General features: G+C 43.8%; 1 protein-coding gene across 1 annotated transcript in view; it reads right to left on the minus strand.

The window, feature by feature from the left end:
- LOC102921222 (serine/threonine-protein phosphatase 4 regulatory subunit 1-like) overlaps positions 1-26,862 on the minus strand; it is a 94,647-nt gene that overhangs the window by 32,681 nt on the left and 35,104 nt on the right. Inside the window, 2 exon segments of the mRNA XM_076568435.1 lie at positions 6,378-6,520; positions 7,778-7,884. Of these exon segments, the coding sequence (XP_076424550.1) occupies positions 6,378-6,520; positions 7,778-7,884 (250 nt within the window).

Genomic DNA, 26,862 nt, shown 5'->3' on the forward strand with positions numbered 1-26,862 from the left:
AGCACAGCCACACAATTTATGTGATGCGCTAACACTCCACTCAGAGTCACTCTCACAAGTGGGGTGACTGTGGCAACCTGCATGCATAGGATGGTGGTACTTTGGAGCAGGGGAGGGGTACAGAGTACTTGGAAGCACTACTGTACCCTCAAAATCCTAAGCAAAGAGCTATCAGGCAAAACCGCAAACACTTGTTACATAAATCGGGAGGGACGAGGCGGTGTTTATTTTATGGTCCTTCTCTCAAGTGATTAAATTTGTCAAGATAATTTTAAAACTGAAAGTGTTTTTAAAACAAGAGCACTGAATCTTCCAAATGAGCTGATTAGTTGAGTTCAAGGCCAAACAGCTCCATGTCTACCAGCTACCAGGAGCAGAGGCTCAGGTAGAAGGAGCCAAATTGCCCAAACTGAGTGGGAGTGGGTGGGAGCTGCAGTAGGTCCTCCTTCAAGGAGACCAGCTGCAGGAAATGGGGCCAAAGCCAGGAAGCAAAGAGGAGGGAAACTGAGGCACAGAAACAACACAAGCTGAGAGTAGGCAGAGCAAAAACACTACTCTAGAAGATGTTCAGCTGCGGCAGAAGGCATGGGTGAGGCCTGCTGAGGACAAAGGTTTCCCAGCTTCCTAGCTCCACAGAACTTCAGAAGACTGCAACCAGGTGCCAGGCCTTGAGCTAGGTCCCAAAGGTTCCTACAGTCAAGGACTCAAGATTTGCTGACAGCAAGAAGCTCAGACACAATGTCCAGAAGAGCCTGGACAATCCCCAGAGAGACAAGTGAGGCTCGGGAACCAGGTCTGGTACCCAGCTCCAGCCTCATTTCCCACACCTCAGCCTCCTCCCATCTGACACAGGAATGAAGGGATGAACGTGTCATGCTCCCCAGGCTGGTGGGACAGCACAGGAAAGACCCACAGCACATCTGGAGCACAACTGTAGGATTTAGGTATTACTCTAGGATTGCAGGCAGCACTCCTCACCTCTGTGAGTAGGTGAGAAGTTCCTGCCAATGAGCAGGCTCATCAATCTGGCAGAATAAGGCACCTCCCACAGGCTGAGGCAAAACCACCCATGTCTCTGCTAGAACCCTGACCGACTAGGAGTTCTGGGCACTGCCAGCAGCCCACTGCACACTTCCAAAGAGTCAGCTCCTGATTCTGAGAGGCAGGTCATTGGGAGGAGTAAGCTAGCTCCAGTGAGCAGGCCCTCAGGAGGTTTATGGTGGGGCTGGCGGTGGAGGAGGCAGCCCCCAGGCTCTACTCAGTGCAGTCAACTTTCTTATAGCTCTGGTTTTGAAGATGGAAGGGCAGGAGGAGAGGAGGTATCTTTGGGGTTTGCATTTATGATGGAAACAATGGAGATGTGCCATGGGTTTGACTGGCTGTGGAGGTGAGGGGGAAGGGTTTCCAGAGTTCCCGGGGCATGGCTCAGGGGAATTGAGTATCTCAGACAGAGCCTCTGTTCACTGCGATAGGGGATGAAGATTGAGGGCCTCTATTTTCTCCAGGATGTAAAAGGCAAGGTCACTGCCTTGGAAAAAGGCAGGACAAGGTGGGGGCGGGGGGGGGGGAGGCTGATGAGAATGGCAAAGGTCTAAGGGAACTGCCAAGGATAATGGGAGAAGCAGCTGATGAGGGACGGGGAAGGACTGCCAGGCAGTACTGCACATCCAGGCTCGACTGGAGCCCATAAATTTCCAACGGCACCAATCAATGCATGACAGGACACCCTCCTGCAGGCCGGGCTCAGCAGCCAAGGGTGGAAGAGGCTGGGCTGGTCCTGGCTAGGCAGAGCCAAGGTGGCAGAGGCCCTAGCAAAGGGCAGAAACATGGAGATGGATCTGAGAAAGCAGAGAGAGAGCACAACTGCAGAAGAGAAATGTATGCAGTCAGACATGATGGAGCTGTGGATCCAAAGGCAAAGACAGGTGACAGGGGTCAGGAAAAAGTCAAACCCTTGGACAGTCTCTCATTTTCAAGAATGCATCAAAAGAGAAAGAAAAGTCAGCAAAGGACAAAAGTGGGTGCTCACACTGTGGATGCTTGCATGGCTCACAGTACACTCAGACATATGCCGAGCTGAAGATGGGGTGTACAACAAAATTAAAGCCTAGTGGAGATGATGAAGAAACAGGAGGATGTCTGAGGCCCTCAGATGAGCTCGCTGAGGGCAGAAATCTGTTCTGTTCATCTCTTCATCCCCAGGCACAGCACACCAGGCTTGGCTCATAATGGGCACTCAGAAACTGTCAGAACAAATGAACGAATGGAGGAAGGTGCCCCGCGTTATGATCAGACTCGTGTGAGAGAAAATGCAAAGATAATCAAAATACCCATGGTAGCAAAGTGGAAATAGGATGGTTTTTTCCTTATCTGAAAACTCCATTGCGTCCTGTCACACTGGGTAACAGTTAAAAATGACTGTCTGTCCTCTTTAAGAACATCAGATCAAGAGAAAACACACACTAAATGTTTAGAACTTCATGAAAATAGTGGTGATCTAAGCATGGTATGTCGTTAAAAAATTAAAACACTTTCACCCTTTACAGATTGGAATACACTGACACAAATAAAAGGACAGAGTGTGTTCCTTCACTGTGTGTGTGTGCGTGTGCATATGCATGTGTGTGTGTGTGTGTGCATGTGTGCGTGTGTGTGTGTGTGTGTGTGTGTGCGTGTGCGTGTGTATGTGTGTGCGTGTGTGTGTGTGTGGTGCATGTGTACACATGGATGCATGCATTCCATGGAAAGTTGTGTGCAAGTCAGAGAACTTTCAGGAGTTGGCTCTGTCTTCCAACCCTGTTTGTGAGGCAACCCCTCCTGTTTCTGCCACTGGGCTGCACACCCTAGGCTAGCTAGTCCTTGAACCTCTGGGTAACTCTCCTGTCTCTGCTCCCATCATGCAGCAGGAATGCTGGAATTAGAGATGTGCTCCACTGCATCAAATCTTTTCACATGGGTTCCAGAGACTAAACTTGGGTCACCAGGTTTGTGTGATAAGCACACTGTGTGATAGCCCTGGAACAGTCTCCCCGACCCCTTCAACAATGTCATAAGTGCAAAAGACTAGACGTCTTCCCAGTGTCCGACAGCATATGTGCTATCCTTAACCTCAGAGGCTGACACTATAGGAAATTGGAACAAGACCCACATTGAGTCATTGCCGGAGCACAGGGCACACGACATGAAGAAAGCAGGAAGGGGCACAGCCACCTGAGAAAGGCCAGGGTGCAGGACACAGGGCACTGTCTGGAGAGCAGTAAGACTGATAACGCTTGAGGAAGCAGCCCCACAAGAGAGGGAGCCAGAATCGAAGGAAGGAAGCAAAATTAGACTTGACTTCTCCAAATATACTAAGTTTTAGTTTGGGAATTAGGTGAACATTTTCAATGTGTCAGAGTCAAAATGTAAGACTTATTGCTACTCTTGAAGATGAACTGTGTTCAGCCACACAGAGCACAGCTGCTCAGAATACTGAGGCAGAAGGATCACTAGAACCTGGCCAGGAGAAGTTCAAGGCCAGCCTGAGCAACATGGTGAGACCTTGTCTCAAAAAAGCAGAAGAATATGGGCTCAACAGATTATATCTGGGAATACATATGTGTATCTACAAAGAACACATGCAATAAATAACAATTTAAAAAAGAGGCTGTGAATTTGAAGGAGAGGGGGAAAGATAAATAAGAAGGTTTGGAGGGAAGAAAGAGAAGGGAGAAATGATATCATTAAAACACAATCTCAAAAATAAACAAACAATAACCCAGTAGACGAAAGCCAGTCAGGCTAGTAATAGGTATGCCTATTTTCTCAGCTACATGAGGCAAGAAGATCCAACATTCAAGGCTAGGCTGGGCAACTCAGACCCAAAGTAAAACAAAGATGAGGATGCAGCTCATTCAGTGCTGAGTGCATGCCCAGCAAGCAGGAGGCCCTGGGTGCCACCCCAGCACCACACACACACACACACACACACACACACACACACACACACGCGCACACGCGCACACGCGCACACGCACACACGCACACACGCACACACGCACACACGCACACAGTGAAGGAACACTCTCTGTCCTTTTATTTGTATCAGTGTATTCCAATCTGTAAAGCCTTGGTAGAGTTAACTGCATGAAGCAGGTCCTCGCATCTCATAGGAGAGACAGGCTGTATTCTTGTACGGAGAGGGTTCTTCTCTCAACTTTTCACTATGGATGTGTTCAAACATGCCAATGGACAGAATATAAAAGTAGGGTTCATGAACCTTCCACTGCTACAACCATCATCAACACTTGACCAGTTGTTTCCCATTTATCTTACCCAGATAGACTCTGTCACAAAGGAAAGCAGTTACCAACACCACATCGCTTCAACCATCAATACTTTAGCATGGCTGTCTAAGAAATAAAGAGCTAAGGATATAGCTCAGTGGCAGACACTTGCCTAGTGTACACAATGTCCTGCATTTAGTCCTTAGGATGGTAAATATATAGATTGAAAGATATACCATTATGTTAAAACGTGTGTGTGTGTGTGTGTGTGTGTGTGTGTGTGTGTGTGTGACTAAACGTAGTGATGTGGGTTAAACATTCATGTCAACTACCACATGAGACTCAGGCTGTGCAAGGTGAAAAAAGAAGATAAATAGAAAAAGAAAGGAAAAGGCCTGCCATCCTTGACATGAGTTGGATATACCAATAAACCAATGAGGGATCTGATCTTTAAAAACTGTTGTCACTAGAAGCAATGACTGAGTACACAGCCAGGAGCACCCTGGTACCCATGTTCTGGTTTCTCACCATTTCTCCCCGTAAAGGAGTATGGACCCTGTGAAGAAGCAATCAGCTCCAGCTGGAGGTAAACTATCAAAGTCTACTAGATGTGTCAGGAAGATTCTAGAATAACAGCTCCCACAAGCCAGAGCAGACTACAACTCAATTATCAAAAAAAGCAATGGCCACGATGACTGGGAACGCAGGCATCACATTAAAGCCTAGCTGGTCTTGTGATTCTGACAGCCAACCAATGAAAGAGTCTCAGTGGTCATCTGTAGATGACAGAGGACACCAACTAATTATCCTGGAAACAAGTAAATAAAGGGAGAAAATAAAGACTTGACCTCACCTGCCTATGTAGTCAGCGTTCTCAAACAGCTAGTAGGAAAGCTCTTCACTGAAAACGTCTAGGCATTACACCAAAGAGCAATGAATGACAGAGTTCAAGTGTCAAACCATACAGCCTCCAAGGAAACAGTGCTCTCCAGGAGGACCACCCACGGCTGCTCCAAGCAATGGGCACCTTGACATAAAAGTTCAGATGATGTCCGACCCAGGAGCCAAACTCAGCATCAAACGCAGAAGCTCCCGAGCACCTGTGCTTCCCGACTGGACACAGAAGGAAGGGGCCAGCTCCAAAGTACCCTGGTGCAAACAGAGAACCTAATTCTGGCCAAACCTCTAGACTCAATGCCCAGTTTATAGAAAATACCTGGAATGAAGGGAATCTGAATGCTAAAGATGCAGCTGCCCAGCCAGGGTGGGAGAGTCAACAGGACAACTGTCCTGGGCTCTTCAGTTAATACACAGCAAGGAGAGAAGGGGAGAGGCACAGCTCTCACAAGTTTCAGACACTTAAGCAAATCCATGTGCCAATTTTGTATGTATTTACACCCAAACAGATCATCTGGAAAAGTCACATTTCTGGCTAGGTATGGTGGTGCTGGACCATACTTCAGCAGTCAAGATGCTGAGGCAGGAGGACCCAGAGCTCAAGGTCAGCATGGACAACATAGCAAGTAGAAGGCTAGTGTGCCTCAAAAACAGAGACCCAAACAAAACACACACTGATGAGAAACTGGGACAACCTACCCAGCAGGGCAGATGGGGTCAAATAAGTAATGCTAAGTTTTAACATAATGGTATATCTTTCAATCTATATATTTTACCATCCTAAGGACTAAATGCAGGACATTGTGTACACTAGGCAAGTGTCTGCCACTGAGCTACATCCTTAGCTCTTTATTTCTTAGACAGCCATGCTAAAGCATTGATGGTTGAAGCGATGTGGTGTTGGTAACTGCTTTCCTTTGTGACAGAGTCTATCTGGGTAAGATAAATGGGAAACAACTGGTCAAGTGTTGATGATGGTTGTAGCAGTGGAAGGTTCATGAACTCTACTTTTATATTCTGTCCATTGGCATGTTTGAACACATCCATAATGAAAAGTTGAGAGAAGAACCCTCTCCGTACAAAAGAATACAGCCTGTCTCTCCTATGAGATGTGAGGACCTGCTTCATGCAGTTAACTCTACCAAGGCTTTTCCTGAGCTATGGATGAACCAGAGAGAATCTGCTGATGAGACTTTAATGTGGGCATGTTCACACCTGCTTGTCTGGATCCACAAGGTACCGCACGATAACAGGTACCAGGTACTGAGAGACTACCACAGGAAAACCCAACCTGCTTTCTTGTAAGAAAGCGGCGATGGGAGGGATTTGCTCCATCAGCTCAGTCCGCACTGTGGGCTCTGCAGCAATGGGACAGAGTTACATAAGAAGCCAAGCATCTGACATGGTATATACTAATGGTTTCTAGCTTTTCTTACTAAAATACTTCATCAAGAAAATTAGACAAATGCAGTTTAAAAATCATTTCCCATTTAGAGTATTTATGCTACAGACAGGCTTAAAAAGCTAGTAAGCCACACAGCAATATAAAAACATAAAAGGAAGAGAGGATGACAACTCTATTATAACAAGCCATATACAAATGGAGAAAGGACCAAGAAGTCTGCATGCTGGGCCAGCGTCCAAAAGCCATTACAGCTAATGGCTTCTCTGTCAGACCTATGGGTTGTGCTTATTTAAATTCCAGCCGGGATGTATACATTATAAATAATTCTTTCACAAATGCACTCCCCCACAATCCACGCATCCCAATTATTTCTAAGGCAAAGCATTAAACAAAAGAGCGCTCAAGCTCCAGTACACCACATTAAATTTAACACAAATATATAATTGCCGCAGCACTGTAAATGGTGATTCATTTACGAAGAGAATCCATTCAAAGCCTCAAAACATCCACTTGGGCCTTTTTAAAAGCGCCGTGTCACATCCATATGAATATTTTAAACTAATATGAGAGCTATATGGAAGGCTTCTTTTTCTATCTTCAGCTAAAATGATCAAATTCTAAGGCCTCAGATTTCTGGAACTTTCTGAAGCATCTCGCCATTCATTGTGAGTGCAGGGAGAGGGGCTGCAGGGTAGCTGTCAGGCCTGGCAAGCCCACCACTCATCCATCTTCCTCATCTGTCCTGTGTGGCGGGGGCGGGGAGCCAGGCAATGCCAGAGTCTGCTCTGCTGCAGCGTGCTTTCTTCCAGAATAGCAATCACAGGAAGGCAGCAAGAACAGGAGAAATCAACATCAGTCCAGAGAGGTCACAGGGGAGAGAAACTAATGACTAGACTGTTCAAACCCAAAGGACCACTTCTGATGGGGTATTTCTTAGCAACCAGCACTCTGGCAAAACTCAAGAAATACAAAAGGCCTAACTGCCAGGGCAAATGGCCTTCATCACATTAGTCACTCTGATGTTCCAAAAATAAGGACAATTTGAGTCATTCTCAAGTAAGACGTCTGTTCTTCATGACAAAATCCATCCACAGTCAGACACTGCCCAAAGCTCACTGATTAATATGAAGGCCTTTAAATTTAGCTAGTACTTGTAGTATATAATTTTTAAGAAATGTACAAGTCAAAAAAGTTACAGAAATGAACAAACCTGCATCTTCTGACAGACGGACCATCACCTCCATGACTGCCAAAACGTCCTCGTCACTGTGGCTGACATCCTGGAAAACATCCAGTAGTCCTCTGGCAACAATCTGGCTATAGAGACAGAAGGAGCACACAGTTGGTAGCTGGCAGGTGCTGGCTAAAGGATGCTACGTTGTAGGTGCTATGCTTAGAGAAGGAGGGTCATGGAGCAAAGGAAAGCCAGTGTCCATCCAGGAGGACAGAGACTACCAAGAGCCATCAGAGATGGCTGCTCTAATGCCAATCAAAGCCCTCTAGGAATTGGGACTTTATCTCACAGCCTGGAAGTCAGAATAAACTTGACACAGCAAAGCCCTTATCCTCCTTTGCTTACTGATTCCCTACACTGACTTGGAAAGAAACCCTTGGATCAGTGGCGGGGAGGGGAGCAAGTGACCAATGACCACAAGTCAGAGACCCAGAGAGCATCCGCTGCTCCTTCAAGGTCTGGAGAATGAAGAACTACATACAAACAGATGTCTAGTGGGAACTGTTTTAACTAAGGCACCTCCCCGAATCTACTAGTTTATTCTCCTATCTTCCCATGTGATTAATCTTAAACAGGATGGACCCACAGCACCTGTTTTTAGGGAGCAGAGATGCTGTAACTAGGCTTGGGTCAAGACAACAGAAGTTGAAGAGAGGGTCAGTGGAAGCAACTACATAAGGACAGGAGGGCTGTCACTGGGCGCAGGAGAGCAGGGAGCAGGGAGCCAGCCTGCAGCCAAGGAGCAACACAATGACTAGGGGACCTTCCACAGGCAGCAGGCAGCACGAAGCCACATGACAGACACAACAGGCTCTTACGATGGGCTGTAGAAGATACATTCTGTAGGCATCTCAGCCACCAGGGAGAAACAAGACGGCCTTAACGTTAACCCAAGAGCAGGGTATACACCTTCCAAGGAGCAAGCCTACGAACCCAGGAAGCCAATGTGAATTGCTCAAGACAAGGAGTCATACATAAATGCTTTATTAAACATTAAAAAAGACTTGAATTGTAAGAAATGACCAAAGAAATCCTCCAAGCAGGAAGAAACTGACTAGATAGAAATTCAAATTTACATAAATGAATAAAAAGCTCCAGAAATGATGGCCACATATAAAGATTTATCTCATTATTTCAATGTCTTTAAGAAACATTTGTTAAGCAAAACTGATAATGAATTGTGGATTTATAGCACACACACATATATATGTATATACATACAAGTAAAATGTAAGACAAAATAGTACAAAGACCAAGAAACAAAAATGAGAGCATACTAATGTAATTTTATTACATTGTGAAGTAGAAAAAATATCACTAATAAGATAAACAAACCCTGAGACAGCCACTAAAATAACAAAACAACAAATTATAACTAACAAACTATTAAGACAAAACAAACAACACATTATAACTAACAAACTATTAAGGCAAACTGAATTCATAAAAAATTCCATTAAACCAAGAAAGGGCATATAAAGACCCAAAGGAGTAAAGAGTTATGAGAGATGAACTCAGGCAGGAGGATGTCAGCTTTAGCACTGGTGAGTACAAATAATATAAATGCTCCCAACATTCCAGCTAAAACACCAACACTGCTAGAGTATAAACAAGATCCAACTATATACTGCTAACAAGAAACACACTCTAATATACATATGTAAATACATTTGAAGTGAAAAACTAACAATAGTTAAAGAGAGCTAGGGTAGCCACCTCAATATCAGACAAAATACATTTCAGACAGAGAACATCAGCAGGGATAAAGTCATTTCACAGTGATAAAGGGATGAACTTGTAAAGATGATATAATAATCCTAAATGTCTATGTACTAAATAACACAGCTTCAAGCTACAGAGTAAAAATCAATAAAACTACAAGGAGAAATAGATAAAAGTCACAGTAGGAGTCTAGAAATAGGACCACACATGCATCTCCAATGAATTTTTACAAAGGTCAACAGGGAAGAAACAGCCTTTTCAAAAAGTGATGCTGGAATGAACAGACACTGGGAAAAAATGAACCTGATTCTCACATCATACCATGCACAGAGATTAATACAAAATGCATTAGAAGGCTAATATTGAGAGCTTTACCATAAAAAGTCCCGAAAAGAAAAAGAATCCAGGGAAAATAGCCTGTGTGAGCTTTGGTTAGCAATATTTCTGGAGCCTCAAAACATACAAACCATAAAAGAAAATAAATAATTTTAAAATGTCATTACAGTGAAAAACTCTTTCCCAAAAATCACACTATTAAGGAGGGTGGGGGAGATAAACCACAGACTGGAAGACAGTCTCTGACAAAAGAGACATGCAGACCTAGCTTTGAAACTATGTTCACAAACAATTGCAGCAATGTTAGTCAAGCAGAAAAGCTGAAAATAACCCGAATAATTATTAGTTGCCAAGGAGGTCAACGGAATGAAGAACTGGTGTGTCTTCATACAACATGAATGAACCTTGGAAACAGGCTGAGTGAAGAAGCCACAAAAGCCCACAAACCACATGATTATACCTGCTACACACAGTGGAGAAGAAAATAGGTTAATGACTACTTAGGGTAGAGGACTGAGGTTACTTGAGCAGAAACGACTGTTCATGGCAACAGTGTTAAGAAAATTTCAAAATTCCTTGCAGAATGTTACAAAATTCTGTGAATACATTAAAAACTAGCAATATGAAATTTGAAAGTTTTAAACTCTACTGTCTGTGTTATGGTAACATACTGGTGAACTGTATAATGTATGGTATAATGTAGAGGACATTACACTGATTGTATGGTATACTGTCTTGATCAGTGTTCTACTGCTGTGAAGAGACACCATGATCAAGACAACTCTTACAAAGAAAGCATTTAACTGGGGACTTGCTTATAGTCTCAGGGGTGTAGTCCATGATCGTCATGGTGGGGAACACGGCAGCATGCACAGCACTGGAGCAGGGGCTGAGAGCTACATCCTGATCCACAGGTCAAGAGAGAGACTAGGCCTTGCATGGGCTTTTGAAACCTCAGAGCCCACCCCCAGTGACACACCAACTCCAACAAGGCCGCACCTCCTAATCCTTGTAGTCCTTTTAAACATTTCCACTCCCTGGAGACCAAGCATTCAAGTATATGAGCCAATGGGGGCCATTCTCATTCAAACCACCACAGATATGTAATAGACACCATACCAGTATATTGTCATATGCTATTTGAGATCACTGAGATGCTATCACTGGATGGACTGACACACACACACACACACACACACACTTCAGACTACTCATGTTTGTTTCAATGTGTCCTCCAATACCTCATGTCCAGGAATGGGGTGACCCCACCTGCAACTGTTGCAGAGAGCAGAGAATACCAGAACAGACCAAGAGTAAAACATAGTACCCCTGAGGACCGGTAGCAGAGGCTATGAGTGTTCATTTCAAGATATGAAAGAGTCTGCGGTAGAAAAGAGATGCTGAAAGTTGAGCCATCGAAGAAGGAAAACCCTCCTTCCAGGACTCGCCATCAGTAAATCCAGTGGACAGCCTCAGCTTCCCCAGCTGGTTTCTACTGGACGTTGTAAGCCTCTGATTTAATAATGCCACCTCTATGTGTGGCTATTTGTTCTCTTACTTGGAAGCCCCCACCAGGAGTATCAGCTTCTGCCTCAGCATGCTTCGCCAGTAGACGCTGGAGCCCCATTTGATGGTGTTACTTGTTGTTTGCTCTCTCAATTGGTCTACTCCTGTTGTCCGTGTGGATGCTGTAACTCCTGATTGTAGCTAGAGTTTTCCTGCCTTGCCCACAGTCAGGACAAATCTTTGTCACCCGCCAGTTCCACAGCCGCTTAGATCCAACCAAGTAAACACAGAGACTTATATTGCTTACAAACTGTATGGCCGTGGCAGGCTTCTTGCTAACTGTTCTTATATCTTAAATTAACCCATTTCCATAAATCTATACCTTGCCACGTGGCTCGTGGCTTACCAGCATCTTCACATGCTGCTTGTCCTGGCGGCAGCTGGCAGTGACTCCTTCTGCCTTCCTGTTCTTTCTTTTCTCCTCTCTGTTAGTCCCGCCTATACTTCCTGCCTAGCCACTGGCCAATCAGTGTTTTATTTATTGACCAATCAAAGCATTTGACATACAGAACATCCCACAGCACCTGATTCTCTGCTGTCTTTCTCTTATCTGTTCCTTGCTACCTGTTCCTGTGCTTCTGTCTGCCACAGGTTTAATAAACTCACTCACTGAAACAGAACTCAGCTATCAACCTCACACTCTCTTGACCACATAGATATGAAAACTAAATCTAAATAAGATTGTTAGACTTTAAAACTGTAAGACTATAACATATTGTGCATTGACTTATTGGATTCAATCATAAGGAACGCCTCCACTTCACAGGTCTTTAGGAATGTACACTGGGAAGGTCCTGACACACACCACCTAAACAGCATGGACAAGGAGGTGCGCTAACATCATGAAGTCTTCCTACAGAGCAAAGAGAAGGGTTTGACTGGATTATACTCCCCAAAGTTCCATGACTCCAACTAACTAACCTATTTGGGGAGATATTCTATGAATACCTCACTACTATTCTTCAAAAATCATCAAGGTCATGAAAGATAAAGCTAGACCAAGAAACTGTCAAGGATTTGAGGAGACTAAAGAGATACAACAACTCACTGACAAGGTGCCCTGGATAGAAGCTCAGCACAAGAAAGAGATTACCATGGAAATCCGTGGTATCTGTGGTCAATAAGCCACCCTGGACCACGGCTGCAGTCAGTGGCTCAGCTTTCTCTCTTTGCTACACACAGCACACAAGTTCATGTCCGACATAATCATCAGAACAGGGTTTCTTGCTTTCAGCACAACTACGTTTGGGAGCTGACAATTCTTTGCTGTGGGACTGTGCATTACAGGGTACTTAGTAGCAGCCCTGGATTATATCCACTAGGTGTCAGTAGCATTCCCTGACCCCCAAGATGTGACACCCAGAAATGTCTCTGAGATATCTTGGAAGGTGCCCTGGGAGCAGACTCTCTTCTGGCTGAGGGCCACTGCACTAGAAGGAGTGGACACAAGTTATAAGAGCACTCTTTATATACAGCAGTTACTTTTCCCATAGCTGTCATCAAACATATGACAGAAGCGACTGAAGAAAGCAAAGTTAATTTTGGCCCAGAGTTTGAAGAAAGAGGCATTATAGCCAGAAAGTCTTGGCTGCAGCCTGAGGCAGCTGGTCACACGGCATCCACAGTCAGGAAGCAGAGAGAGATGAACGCTGGTGCTCAGTTTATTTCCTCCTTTTCATGCAGTCTGGGACCTCAGCCCATTTAGGATGGGTCTTCCTACCTCAACTAATCAACCCAGTATAGGAAGTCCCTCACAGATATGCCCAGAGGTTTGTCTCCTAGGTGACTCTAGAGACTGTCAAGTTGACCATCAAAATTAACCCTTACGCTGAAATACATCTGCAACTCTTCTAGAAACCTAAAGTTATCTCAAAATCAAAATCAAAAGATGAAACACGATGACCGAAAATAGACACGACAAAAGTGCTACGGTAAGGGAGGGGACACGGTGATGGCCAGCACTTCAGCTGTGGTGACAAGGCACGTACCAACAATGACTCAGCATGGGGACCTGCAGACCCTGCTGGTGTCTCAGAAGTCAGACACGCACCATTCAATTTCACTTCTAGGTGTCTAGGCAAAGGAAATGAAGACATATCTACACACAGAGGCTGCAAAACATGTACACAAGCATCATTCATGAAAAAAATCTGGTCCATTTATTGGTAAACACATGTACAAAACATAGAATGTGCAAAGAAGGTGTCAAAGTACTGACAAAAACGTGATTCCTAATCTGTTTCCCTAGTTCTAGTAAAATAAAATGAGAAAACACTGGGAACCAGGCCAAAGGCTGTGGGGACCCAGGGGTCAGAGGAGGGAGGACCTGACCATGAGGGACAAACACAGGAACTTGCTGAGTGACAGAGATGCTCAAACTACTGTAGTGACATTTGCATAACAGGACACACACACTGTATGCTCAAGGTGAGCAACTTGCATGCTGTGCACAAATCGACACAGGGAACTGTTTGAGACAAAGGCAGTCAGGCAGCAGTGTCAGGGGACCAACAGATGCCCTGTGTCAAGGGCCTCACTGCGCACAGGAGAACCAACCCAAGTGGACTCACCTGCTCTGATTTTCAAGAAAAGAAGACTACAGATTGAGGATCCATAGTGAAGTCCTCTGGCCTAGCACAACACAGAAGAAATATGTCAACACAAGCCTGCTGAAGAGACAGGTGCCACCCTGGGGAAGTTGAGATCTGGCAGCCAGGAAGCTTGGGAAAGTCGAAACAGACACTATGGAGAAAGAGACTTATTACTTTTCCCTGGACCTCATTCACACTAGCCTCTCTGGGGAAATCAAGGAACTAAGATCCCCAATCTGCTGCTCTGGCCATAGAATAGATAAACAAATCTGCATCTAGCCTCAAGTGGGCACAAGGGACCTGCCCTCCCAAGGATCAAGAAGAAAGGGCTAAGAGAGACCCCAGAGCAGGATAGTCTACTGGTGTGAATACAGATGGAAAAGACTACAGGCAGATAACTGGTTCTGTGTTAGTGCTGTGGAAAACCTGCTGCTTTCCATGGGTATGCCCTGGGAGAACACTGGAGATGAACCAAGCCAAAAGCACAGGCCTCAAGACTTCTCAGTTACCAAGGTTAACAAGATGAGAAAGGACATGGCCTTCTGGAAAGACTGTACCTGCCAGCCCACCAAGTACTCAGTGAGATGGAGCTGTAGGTGTTAGCACCCAAGCAGAATAGGAACAGTTAAGATAAGCAGAAAGCCAACAGCAGACAAATCGTTTTAACAAGCCACATTGACAGAAGCATCAATGTCAGTGATCTATCAGCCTTCTGAGGCTGGGAGAGGATGTCATCTATGAACACGATAGGCTGCATTCAGAGGTATTCTGGTACACATGGGGCCCAAGGACCACTGGTTGGACTCGCAAGCTCAAATTAAGAAGTAGAGATGCGTGAACTGTATAAAAAAGCAAGATGTGTTCATACACCTTCCATAGTAAACACAGTTGGAATTTTGAAAGTTACAGGTTCAAGTATATACAAATGAATACAGCACAAAATCAAAAGAAATCTGGACTGCACTGCATTACTATCAGACAATGTGAGCTTCAGAAAAAGGGATGAAGATACTATGCAACAAAGAAGCCAACTTAATAATAATAATAATAATAATAATAATAATAAAGAACAATGCTAGCAGGGCACACTCCCAACATCAAAACTTCCAAAAGGATAGGAAAATCGGTAACAATCATAGCTGAGGATGTGAACACTGTTCCCACAGTAACTACCCATAGAGGCACATTAGAAAAAAAAGGTAAGGGCAGTGGATGGCTCAGAGGTGAAGAGGGCAACGGACAGCTCAGAGGTGAAGGTAAGGGGCAGTGGATGGCTCAGAGGTGAAGGTAAGGGGCAACAGACAGCTCAGAGGTGAAGGTAAGGGGCAACAGACAGCTCAGAGGTGAAGGTAAGGGGCAACAGACAGCTCAGAGGTGAAGGTAAGGGGCAACAGACAGCTCAGAGGTGAAGGTAAGGGGCAGCGGACGGCTCAGAGGTGAAGGTAAGGGGCAGCGGACGGCTCAGAGGTGAAGGTAAGGGGCAGTGGATGGCTCAGAGGTGAAGAGGGCAACAGACAGCTCAGAGGTGAAGGTAAGGGGCAGCGGACGGCTCAGAGGTGAAGGTAAGGGGCAGTGGATGGCTCAGAGGTGAACGTAAGGGGCAGCGGAGGGCTCAGAGGTGAAGGTAAGGGGCAGTGGATGGCTCAGAGGTGAAGGTAAGGGGCAACAGACAGCTCAGAGGTGAAGGTAAGGGGCAGTGGACGGCTCAGAGGTGAAGGTAAGGGGCAACAGACAGCTCAGAGAGCAGCAGGCAGCTAAAAGGTGAAGGCAAGAGGGCAGTGGATTGCAGCTCAGCGGTGAAGGTACTTGTCACCAAAATCCTAGTAGAAAAACAGAGCCCTCTCCTGCAAGTTGTCCTCTGATTTCAATAAGGGCACTGTGGCATTCAAGCACCCACCCATAGATGCGCACCAACAAATCAATTTATTACAGTAGGTAAATAAAGAACTCAGAAGACCTAGAAAATGCCTCCAACCAACTTAACTCAATTGATATAGATGTTTAAGATACTCTCCCCCAAAATGCTGGCATATAGCATTCTTTCAAGACAAAACATACTTTGAAACATAAATAAGTCAGCAAACTTTAAAAAAAAAAAAGATATTCTCTGAACACAAAATTAATGAAAGCAGGAAAAACAGAAAGACATTTGAAAGTTGTTTTAAGTATTGGAAAATGGCAGATTGTGTCTGTGAATACCTCACTGGTTAATGGAAAACTCACCATGGACATTAGGAACCCTGGTGACAATGAGCCGAGTGCAGCTCAGCCAGCACAGTGCTTGTTTGGCAAGCTGCAAAGTGACTTCAAGGCTAGCCTAGGACACATGACACCACATCTCAAAACAAAAACGAAGTCAAAGGAGACTGCAAATACGCCTTACGTTCATGTGCGGGTAAACCACACAAAGGCTCTATAAAAACAAACAAACACAGCTTGAAGAGACACCTACACACTAGTTAGAAGGCACAAGGGTTTGTGTGCCAAGTATCCCCAAGAGTCCAAGTGTCTGGTGTGTGGTCATCAGCCTGGGGTGCTCTTAGTAGTGGAGCCATTAGGAGGCAAGGCCTAGCGGAAGGTGGTTAAGTCTTTGGGGATGCAGCCTGGAATGAGACTGAAATGAGATGCCAGTCTCCTTCCTTTCCTGCCCAACTACCATGAGGTATGCTGTGGTGGTATTGTGTTCCCCAAAATATTGTGCACCTTAATAAACTTATCTGGGGTCAGAGACAGCCACAATATTAAACATAGAGGATAGGCAGTGGTAGCACATGCCTTTAATCTTAGCATTCCAGAGGCAGAAATCCATCTGGGATCTCTGTGTGTTCAAGGATACAGACAGGCATGGTGACTCATCACGCCTTTAATCCCAGAAAGCGAGCCTTTAATCCCAGGGAGTGATGGCAGAAAGCAGAAAGGTATATAAGGCATGAGGACCAGAAACTAGCAGCATTTGGCTGGTTAAGGTTTCAGGCTTTCCAGCAGTAGTTCAGCTGAGATTCATTCTGGATGAGGACACAGAGGCATCCAGTTTGAGGAAACAGGATCAGCTGAGGAACTGTTGAGGTGAGGAAGCTGTGGCTTGTTCTGCTTCTCTGATCTTCCAGCGTTCACCCCAATACCTGGCTCCAGGTTTGATTTTATTAATAAGACCTTCTAAGATTCCTGCTACAGTGTGCAGTTTTGTCCCAACACTTTCTCCATCATTTTCTGTCTTACATCAGACCCAAAAGCAGTGGAGCCCACTGACTGAGGAAACTGCTAAAACCACAAATACATTTTATCTTCACACTGATTCTTCTCAAGTATTTTGTCACAATGAGAAAAGCTGACTAATTAAGAAACAAACTGTACAATATAAAAATGCAGATGCTACTTACCAAAGGAAGAAAAAAAAAGTCAAGTATAGCTTTCTCTCTCTCTCTCTCAGATTTTACTGGGATATAACAGAAAACCTACATAACTAGAAAGGCAGGCCACATTTATAGTCTGGATTCTCAACATTAGAGAGAGGCAAGCCCTCCAGATGGACCAACTGATGCTAGGTTTTCCTTTATTTTGTTAGGATCTCATGTGTTGGATTTCAAATCTATAAAGGATTCTAAAGGACAGAGAAGATCAGATGATAGGGCTCTGCATTGTCAGGGACCAGGGTTGGTGTCGCATGGCCACACCAGCAGGCTGGCTGCAGCAGGCAGCCCGACAGCACCAACTCCAGGGAAAGTGAGAGGCACAGGCAGGCTATGCAGTGAGGTGAGCGGTCTGCAAAGACAGCGATAGACAGTCAAGGGGAGACACACACCTCTCCTCAGCTCCTTAACACACAGTGCTCACAGGGAAACTGCTGCCCAAGAGCCCAACACCTGAACCCTCCCTAACTTGTCAACAGGCAAAGGCCAGTGTATTCCAAGAAGAGTTTCAAAAGGCACACGCCCACACTGAGCACCAAGCCCCAAAGCCACCATCTCCTATATAATTTCACGTATTTTAAATTTAGAAAAAATTAAAAATTTTAAGGTAGATACTTGGGGCTAAAACTTCGCAGAAAATTAAGAATGTGTTTCACATGAAAATCAAGATCAGCAATTCGTGCTTGGTGAGGTGGCAACGATGGAGATGGGTAGGAAGGGCTCTGGGATGCCAGCACAGGCCTGCCCTGGCGACATGACTGCAGGCGTCCGGGCCTCACAGAAATGCTGCAGGCTCCGTATGTTTTAGCCCACTTTCTATGTGTCACACTTCACAATGCAAGAAGGTTTTAAAGATTTCTTATTTCATGTGTATAAATGTTGTGCTTGCATGAATGCATGTGCACCATGTGTGTGCCTGGTACCTGCAGAGGCCAGCAGAGATATCAGATCCCCCAGAGCAGAAAGTGCTCCTTCATTGCTGAACCACATATCTAGTCCCACAGTGCAGTAAGTTTTAAAGAAGGTTTTTAAAGAGATTTTTAGTAGAAAACAAAACAAACAAACAAACAAAAAACAAACAAACACCCACTGGCAATCTCAAAAAAAAAATTTTCAAAAAAGCACACTATAGAATTCAGACCTCACTATGATCTGACAGCCTGTCAATCAAATTATTATACAAAACAAATGTTAGAACAAGCAGGCACAGCAATTCTGAATCTGAGGCTGGAGCAGAACAATCGTCCTGAGTCGGAGGGTTTCAAAAGAAGACAAGAGAAAGTTAGCCTCATGAGAGGTAAAGAAAGGGTGAGACACGGAGACGAATGGGCACGACAGAAGTTCAGAGCTTAAATGGAGCACACTGCACTGAGCTAGGTCCTGGGCCAGAAAAGCAATACCACGGCATTATCGGGACAGTCGGTGTGATGGCGTGTTTGTTAGCTGGGCACGGTGGCTCACTCCAGTCTCAGCACTTGGAGGCAGAATCAGATGGATCTCTAAGCATTAGAGGCCAGCCTACTCTACATAGTGACTTCCAAACTTACCAGGGCTACACAGTGAAACCCTACCTCAAAAAAACAAAACTAAAAGAAACAGATAACAAACAACATTGTACCAGCTCATTTCCCACATGTCACAATCACACTGTGATCACAGGGGTGACAAAGAGGAGGGTCCTTGTTCTTAGGAAATTGCAAATGAAGCAATCAAGGGCAAAGCTGCATAAGGTCATCAAGCTACTTGCAGGGTCAGAGAGAAAAATGCAAGCTTGAGGAGACAGAGATCCTGAAGGGGACAGGGCAAAACAGGGACAGCGGACGGACTGAAGGAGGGGTGCACTTTACTGCTACTCTTGAAACATAGTCTCTCTCTCTCTCTCTCTCTCTCTCTCTCTCTCTCTCTCCCTCCCTCCCTCCCTCCCTCCCTCCCTCCCTCCCTCCCTCCCTCCCTCCCTTCTCTTCCCTGGCCCTTGTGTGTGTTTAATTTAAAAAATATCTTTTAGTGAACTATAAACACAAACTTTCTACTTAAAATGCAAAGTAAGGAAAACAAAAGAAAGCAAAACCTCCTTCTCACAAACCTCAGTGCACTATATAGAAAACCAAGAGACTCCACAGAAAGGCCATGCAGTTAGAAGGAAATACAGCTTCAAGTTTAATTCATTCTCCTACACCACCGGCAGCTAGGAAGCTTAAGAAATGGAGCTGCCATGAGGTGTACACCTCATGTAATGCCAGCCCTGGGACAGAGGCAGGAAAACTCTGAGTTCAAGACCTTCTGGGCTACACAGCGAGTCTGTCTCAAAAAAAGTTAATAAAAGACAACAAGACCAAACCCAAGCACCTGGAATTAAACTTGACAAGAATCAGGACTCTGCAACAGGAAAACATGCTCTACAGCTTCATAGTTGTATTAGTGTGTGTGAGCACATACATGTGTGTGAAGTGCATATACATGTATGTGAAGCGCACATACAGAGAAAAAAAACAAAAAACCCAGAAGACAAACAGAAGGTCTGGAAGAACCACATTCTCCAGGGACCAACTGCTGGATGGAAGCTGCCAACAGGCACTCCACAGGCTGGCTGGTTTTCTTCTTCTGGGGACTGCTAAGGCCCTGTACAGTGTGTGTGGGAATGAGCCAGTGAGGAAGGCAGTCCTGAAGAGCAGCGTTGAGTCTCACTGAGTACTGTCAAGCTACTGCAGCGCAGTGAGGGCTAAACCAGAGTTCATGAGGACATGTGACTGAAGAAAGTGGCAGCACAGGACACAGAGAAGACAGTGCCTCACCTCACACACTGTCCCGACCACAGCCATGACTCCAGGTGGACAGGAAACCTAACTGTGAAATATAAACTTCAGAAAACACCAGCAGAGAATAGCTATGACCCCGCAGCAGGCAAACATTTCTTTTCGTTCTTTCTTGAGACAGGCTCTTTTAAGTACCCAAACTATCCTTAGACTTGACACTGTCCTGCCTCAGCCTCAAGTATTGAGAGGAACTGTGAGCCACACATGCAGCGCAAACACTGTGTTTACATGACACAAACGCACTAACCAGGAAAGATGAAGTAAGAAAGCTGTGAATCACATGTAGATGAAGAATGAGGACCACATCTCCCTGATTCTAAAATGGGAGGATACTGGGCTCTCTCAGTTCTATGATCTGGAGTGTAAGGGGTGGGCCCGTACTTGACCTAGAACATCACCTCTAAAAACAACCAAGCAGATGGCAAGGAAGCCCTTGGCTCTCTTGAGAGTGGTACAGCTAGGGAGATGCAGAGGATAAGAAATGAGGGAAGAAAAGAACCAGTATGCCAGATGAAGATTCGGGGACAAAGGCATTCCTGAACAGATGGGGACAGAGGATAGGAAGTGGTAAGGTCAAGGGCAGAGCCAACCGGACAGGGATGAAGGTTCGGAGGAGTTTGGATAGCTTTAGTTCCTGCTTTCTTCAAGAAACCAAACCAAGGTCATCACTGAAAGCAACAAAGACTGGACCAGATCAGTGTTGCTTGTGGGAGCCCGTTCTGGGGTTCCTCGTGGCTTTACCCAGCAGGTCCGAATAGAGGATGATCAGGACCACGTCCTGAGTGCAGGTGTCTGAGATGGTCTGCACTTGGCTGTGCTGGGGGAGGAGGTCATTTGCTCCACCTCTTGGCGTCTCTATAAAAACCCTGGACCAGAGACAGTCGGGGCCTGTTGGAATAGGTTCCAGGCCCTCTCGAGGCTATCCTTTATTTTCTATCTGTTTATCTCCGCAAGATTCTCTGCTATAAATCCTTCTATCTAATATTTCCTGCTGATCGCACTCAAGAAAACTCTGGGAAGCTGTGGGGGTGGTGGGTAAACGCCCCACAGAATGGCGCTGTGAACAGGGACTAAAGAAAAAAAGGAACTAAAGAAAAAAAGGGACTAAAGAAAAAAAGGGACTAAAGAAAAAGGAAAAAAAAGGGACTAAAGAAAAAGGAAAAAAAAGGGACTAAAGAAAAAGGAAAAAAAAGGGACTAAAGAAAAAGGAAAAAAGGGACTAAAGAAAAAGGAAAAAAAAGGGACTAAAGAAAAAGGAAAAAAAAGGGACTAAAGAAAAAGGAAAAAAAAGGGACTAAAGAAAAAGGAAAAAAAGGGACTAAAGAAAAAGGAAAAAAAGGGACTAAAGAAAAAGGAAAAAAAGGGACTAAAGAAAAAGGAAAAAAAGGGACTAAAGAAAAAGGAAAAAAAGGGACTAAAGAAAAAGGGGAAAAAGGGACTAAAGAAAAAGGGGAAAAAAAGGGGGGGACAAAAGACAAATGAACAGGGACTTAAGACAAAGTAATAGGGACTAAAGATAAAGGAAAATAATAGTTTTAATACAGAGTTTTTGGTGAAAGTGCTGAGTCAGCCCTGCCAGTGGAAAGGCATGCCAGTGTTATGAAAAAAAATATATTTTATATATATATTTTTTGGTGAGGCAGGGGTTTTATCCTCGAGAGAAAAGGAAAGCAGACTGGAAGGATGTCCGATGCTGCAGCGAAATTCTCTTCTGTCAAAATTTTCTATCTTCTATCCCTTTCTCAATTTCTATCTGTGATAAGTATAAGGTATAGGGTAGTAATATAGTTTAGGAAAAACTTAGAAGTGTAAGATTGTGTAGGAAAAAGTAAGGCAACTAGACAGAAAAACTCTTCAATTTTCTAACTTTGGGGTCTATGAAAGCAAACTAGGGGGAAAAATCTATCTTTGGGCTTTACGGGTAGAAAAAAAAAAAAAAAGCTCTTCTTTGAGCTTACGGGGAAGAAAAAGTTTCCTATGGAAGCTTTTGACCTGGGGACAGCTGAAATGCTAAGTCCAAGCGGCAGGAGAAAGTGTTTTCTCCCTGAAGCAAAAATGGGGGTGTAAGAAGTCAAAGTTTAAAGTTGGGAAGTTTTGGGAAAAGTTGGTCTTTCTCCTGGGGGAAAAAATCTTTCTCTTAAACTATAAAGCTTTTCTTGGAAAATTTGGGGGGGAAAATCTCTAAAAAGCCTTCATCTTTCTCAAAAGCTCTTAAACTTAAAAACTAAATTTGTCCTTCTGAGAGAGGACAAAAATTAGAATCACCTGAAGATATTAGTATGGGGACCACCTGTGATTAGCTCTAAGGGAAAACAACAAATTTAAGACAGCAAAACCTCTCTAAGTTTTCAAGCTTTAACAATCCTCCCTGCAATGCAGGAGGCTGGAACAAATTTCTAAAAGCGTCTTCTAAGCTCTGTCTCTTCAAGCTAGTAAAAGACAGTGGGTCAGAGTACCCTGAGGGAAACGCTTGGGAGAGTGTGGGTAAAGAGCTACAGAGAGCCCAAAAGGGCAGGAAACTACCTGAGAAAAGCAAAAAGCCAAGCTTCACAGTTACAGCCGAGCTGAGGCATCAAGGGTTTTGTCTGAGTGAGCCTTTCAGAATGAAAAGGTGTTCCTAATCTTCCTAAAGCAAAGATCCCCTGAAGCAATGCAAACTGTTAGCTTTGTACCCTAGCTTCTGACCAAAAACCCAGAGGCGACTGGTCAGCGTCTCTGAGTTGGAGTGCATTTCGGGGATACTAGGATTCCTGCAGTTGTAAACTTCCTGGAGCACAGAGCTGAGGCAGGAAGGTGCAGGACCCAGGGGAAAACTGCTAATAAACAAAGCTAAAGCCGGTGGGAACGGCACAGTTGTCTGCTTTCCTACAAGTCCTGGGTTGATAGGTCCACAGCTGCAAAAAGAAATCAGAGAAAAAGCTTTCCTATCAGAGAAAGGACCTTTCTGGGAAAACAGTAAAGCTGAACTGTGTCTGAAGCAGTCGTGCTGCCGAGTCAGAACGCTGTCTGGGGAAAGAGCCCAGCCAGGGCAAAACAGAACTATCCAGGAGTAAAGCTTGCTTTTCTGTCAGAGGAAGCACCTCTTTGAGAAAAGCTTTGTTTCAACTGACTCCCGATGAGATGAGGGAGTGTAGCCCTGAGGGGTGATTGCCTCTGGCATAAGCTCTGTCCTTGAGCACCCAGACAAGCAAACACAACCCACTGGGGAACTGGGCCAGGTGAAGGCCTGATGAGGCAAAGCACCTGTCCTAATGGGAGTTTAGAAATGGCAAAAACCTCCCTTGTTAGATTATTAGTCTGTTCGCAAACCATACAGACCCCGAAAACAGAAACGGACTAAAGCCCCTACCTTCAGTAGCAGGGAAAGCCGCCGCTGTAGTGTGGGAAACTGTTTCTGGAGTAGAGGGGATAAACTGAGACCAAACTGGGAACTGTCTGGGAGAAAGACTCTGAAGAAACAGAGAAGGGACATAATCCTCCACAGAAAATGCATGACCTGAAAAAGCTGCTAGAATTGGAGGCAGATTCGGGGGAGAAAAAAAAAAGCCCCTACCTCCAAAGGCAGCTAGCAGAGGAACAGAGCCGCAGATAGCTGAAGCTCTGCATCTGGGTGGGGAAGGAACAAGCAAAATGAGAATAAAATCAGTGGGAGAAAATCTCTCTGAAGGAGCTATGGAAAAGCTGTTGTACATGATCTTGTTTTTCACTGACTGGCTAAAACAAACACAAGCCCCGAGGAAAGTTGCTATCAGAAATGCCAGCCTCAATGCCGGCTAACGAGGCAGGTGCGGTTCTGATTCAGGGGCCAGTGTCTAATGAAGGAGAGACACCTGTTAAAGCCAGCTGAGGAGAATAGAAACCTCCCAATGTGCCATAGCTGAAAATGTAAAATGCTTGTTCAAATCTCCCATTGCAAAAGCAAAAAACTTTGTTCAAACCTCCCGGGCAAGAATTTGTAAGCAAGTCTAGTAAAAGAGAACCAGTTGACTCTCAGACCCGAAAAGAAATATGGGAAATGATATAAGGGACTGATATTATTATGGACTGATATAAGGGAAATGCATTCTGGGAAAGGTAGTTTTTCCGCTAAAGATGGCGACTTTGCCCTGAAACACTTTTGTCAGCTCAAAAATACGTTCATGGTAAACTTAAAATACAGCTTTTAAAAGAATGAGTAGGAAAGTCGTCTAAGTTTAAGTATCAGTTCCAATGAAAGATTGAAAGGATACGGAACTAGGTGCTTCGCGGTTTGGGGCTCCATTGGTAAAATGCCTTATTTACCCTAATAGCTGTGCAAAGTTTTTACGGTAGTTGGATGACAAAAAGCTACCTTTAAGAGCAAACAAGCCACTTTAAAGTTCTTAAAACAAGGGAAAGCAGTTTATACACTGAATGTTGTCTTAGATATGAAGAAACTTATGTTGAAATTAAAAAAGTTATTTGCCTTTTGAACAAACTACCTGCAATGAGTAATTCCTTTGAAAATCTAATAAGGAGACAAGGAGACAAGGAAACAGGCATTCAGAAAAAAAAATGACTGCTTTATAGATGGGAAACAAACTTCAGAAAATCTAGCTGTTTTACAAAAGAGTTGCTTCACCTGAAAGTTCCTTATAAAAAAAAAAAACAATGCTAAATATTACAGCTGCTATAACATCAGGAGTTAAAGCTAATGAAGTGAAAATACTAAATCCTGAAACTCAAGTGAAATGGAAAGATCCCTGCTCGGGATTATGGAAGGGTCCCGATCCTGTCTTAATATGGGGTCAAGGACATGTTTGTGTTTTTTCGCAAGAGGAGAAAGAAGCTCGGTGGTTACCGGAGTGTTTGGTAAGGAGCGTGGAACTAAGAAAAGTCAGCTCCAATGACATTTCCTATAAAGGAACCAGAGTGAAAGTGGCTCGATTAGTATTTCTGAGGTTTTGTCACTGGTGAATGCAAACAGTGAGGAAATAGAGTTCAGAGTTGTGCCGCTTTTGGCTTTACTAGCTTCTTTGGAAAAATACTTTATATCACCTAATAGCTGTGCAGTATTGGCGAAGAGCTTTACAGCAGCTAAATACAGTAATTTCACCCTCAGCGTAAAGTTTTTCAGTAGAACAAACCAAAAGTACTGCTGTGATAGAAACGTTTGAGTTGAAGTTCTTAGGGGAGCTATTATGAATTTGGGTGAAGGGACAGCCTCTAGTTAAAAACCGTTTACCGTTGACAGTGCATCTCTGCCAGTTCGAAAAGTCCCACTCCGCAACTTTGGGGTGTGGCTTCGTCCTGAGAATGTTACAATCCCCTAGCAACAAGTATCACAACTCTAATGACAACACTCACTAAATCCCAGTGCTTTACAACAAAGTTAACTATAAACTGTAAACTTTAGAAATGATGTACGTACTTCCTGTCTAGTTAAGAAAATCTTTCTGATAGAGATGGTGATAATAATTAAGAGTAAGAAGTAGAAAGACGAATATAAGATATGTGAGTTTGTAAAAATTCTGTCTTGTTAGATCTGTGTTAAGAAATCTTTAGGTGTTTGCTAAGTTAGATATATGCTAATGGTAGCCTATATAAGTTTGTAAAATAGATCTATAGAGTTCCTTTAAGAATATAAGCTTGTAAGAAGTATCTAAGGTAGTCTTAAGACATGTAGTAATAAGCTTGTAAGATGCTAGGTGTAAATGTAAGTTTAAATAAGAAATAAGATGGAATGAATATAAGTATATAAGAATTAATAAGAAATATATTTGCTAAAGTAGTTCTATAGTTTCCTTAAAGTATAAATAAGTAGATGTTAATATGTTATATGTGAGTTTGTAAAAATGTGTAAATGTTGAGTGAGTTTATGCTTAAGCACATGTTATGTGGGTTTGTAAAGTGTAAATGTTAAGTGTGAGTCTATTCTTAATGTATATGGTGAAAACACCTGAGACACAGGAGATAGTGTCCTAGTAGACTGCAAGGTAGGCAGTCTGAATCGTTTCAAAAGCTCCAGAAGCCGCTAAGAAGCTAAGAATGGCGGAGGCCAGAACCAGCACAAGTCATCCTCGGCTGAGATCCATGGAATATCAACGCAGCACAGAAAAACCTGAGCTAACAGCAAAAACGGTGCGGTTTAAATTATTACTATAACTAAAAAGGTCTGTCTGTGAGAACAAAAGTTGCAGAGACGCTTGTTTGAACAAAAATTAACTGCAAAAAGTTTTGGTTGAAAAACGTCTCTTCATATTTGGAAGTGAAAGCCTGATACCAGAATTTATTTCTTGTTTGAACTTTTTGAACTTAAAATGAGATAAAATTACAAAAACATTTTGGTTATGGATTTCTTCAAATTTGGAAGGCTAGTACCAATATTTATCATTTGAATTTTGGTACTTAAATGAAATGAACAATAGAGATTTCATTGCAATGGGACAATTTTGAGCTTACTTATAGTAATGACCTAGGAACAGTTTTCTGGAATTGGATTAAAAATGGAACTGTTTAAATGAAGAAATGTATTTCTACTAAGAATCAAGATGCAATTTTGTATATGCATATATGCTTTATTAACTGGAGATTTATAAATTGTTTTGTGGAACTGTTTATGTAAAAATGGAATTACTTATGGAACTGGTTTTGTGTTACAAATG

This window comes from Peromyscus maniculatus, chromosome 4 (assembly GCF_049852395.1).
Source record: "Peromyscus maniculatus bairdii isolate BWxNUB_F1_BW_parent chromosome 4, HU_Pman_BW_mat_3.1, whole genome shotgun sequence".
In the NCBI taxonomy this organism is placed as follows: domain Eukaryota; kingdom Metazoa; phylum Chordata; class Mammalia; order Rodentia; family Cricetidae; genus Peromyscus; species Peromyscus maniculatus.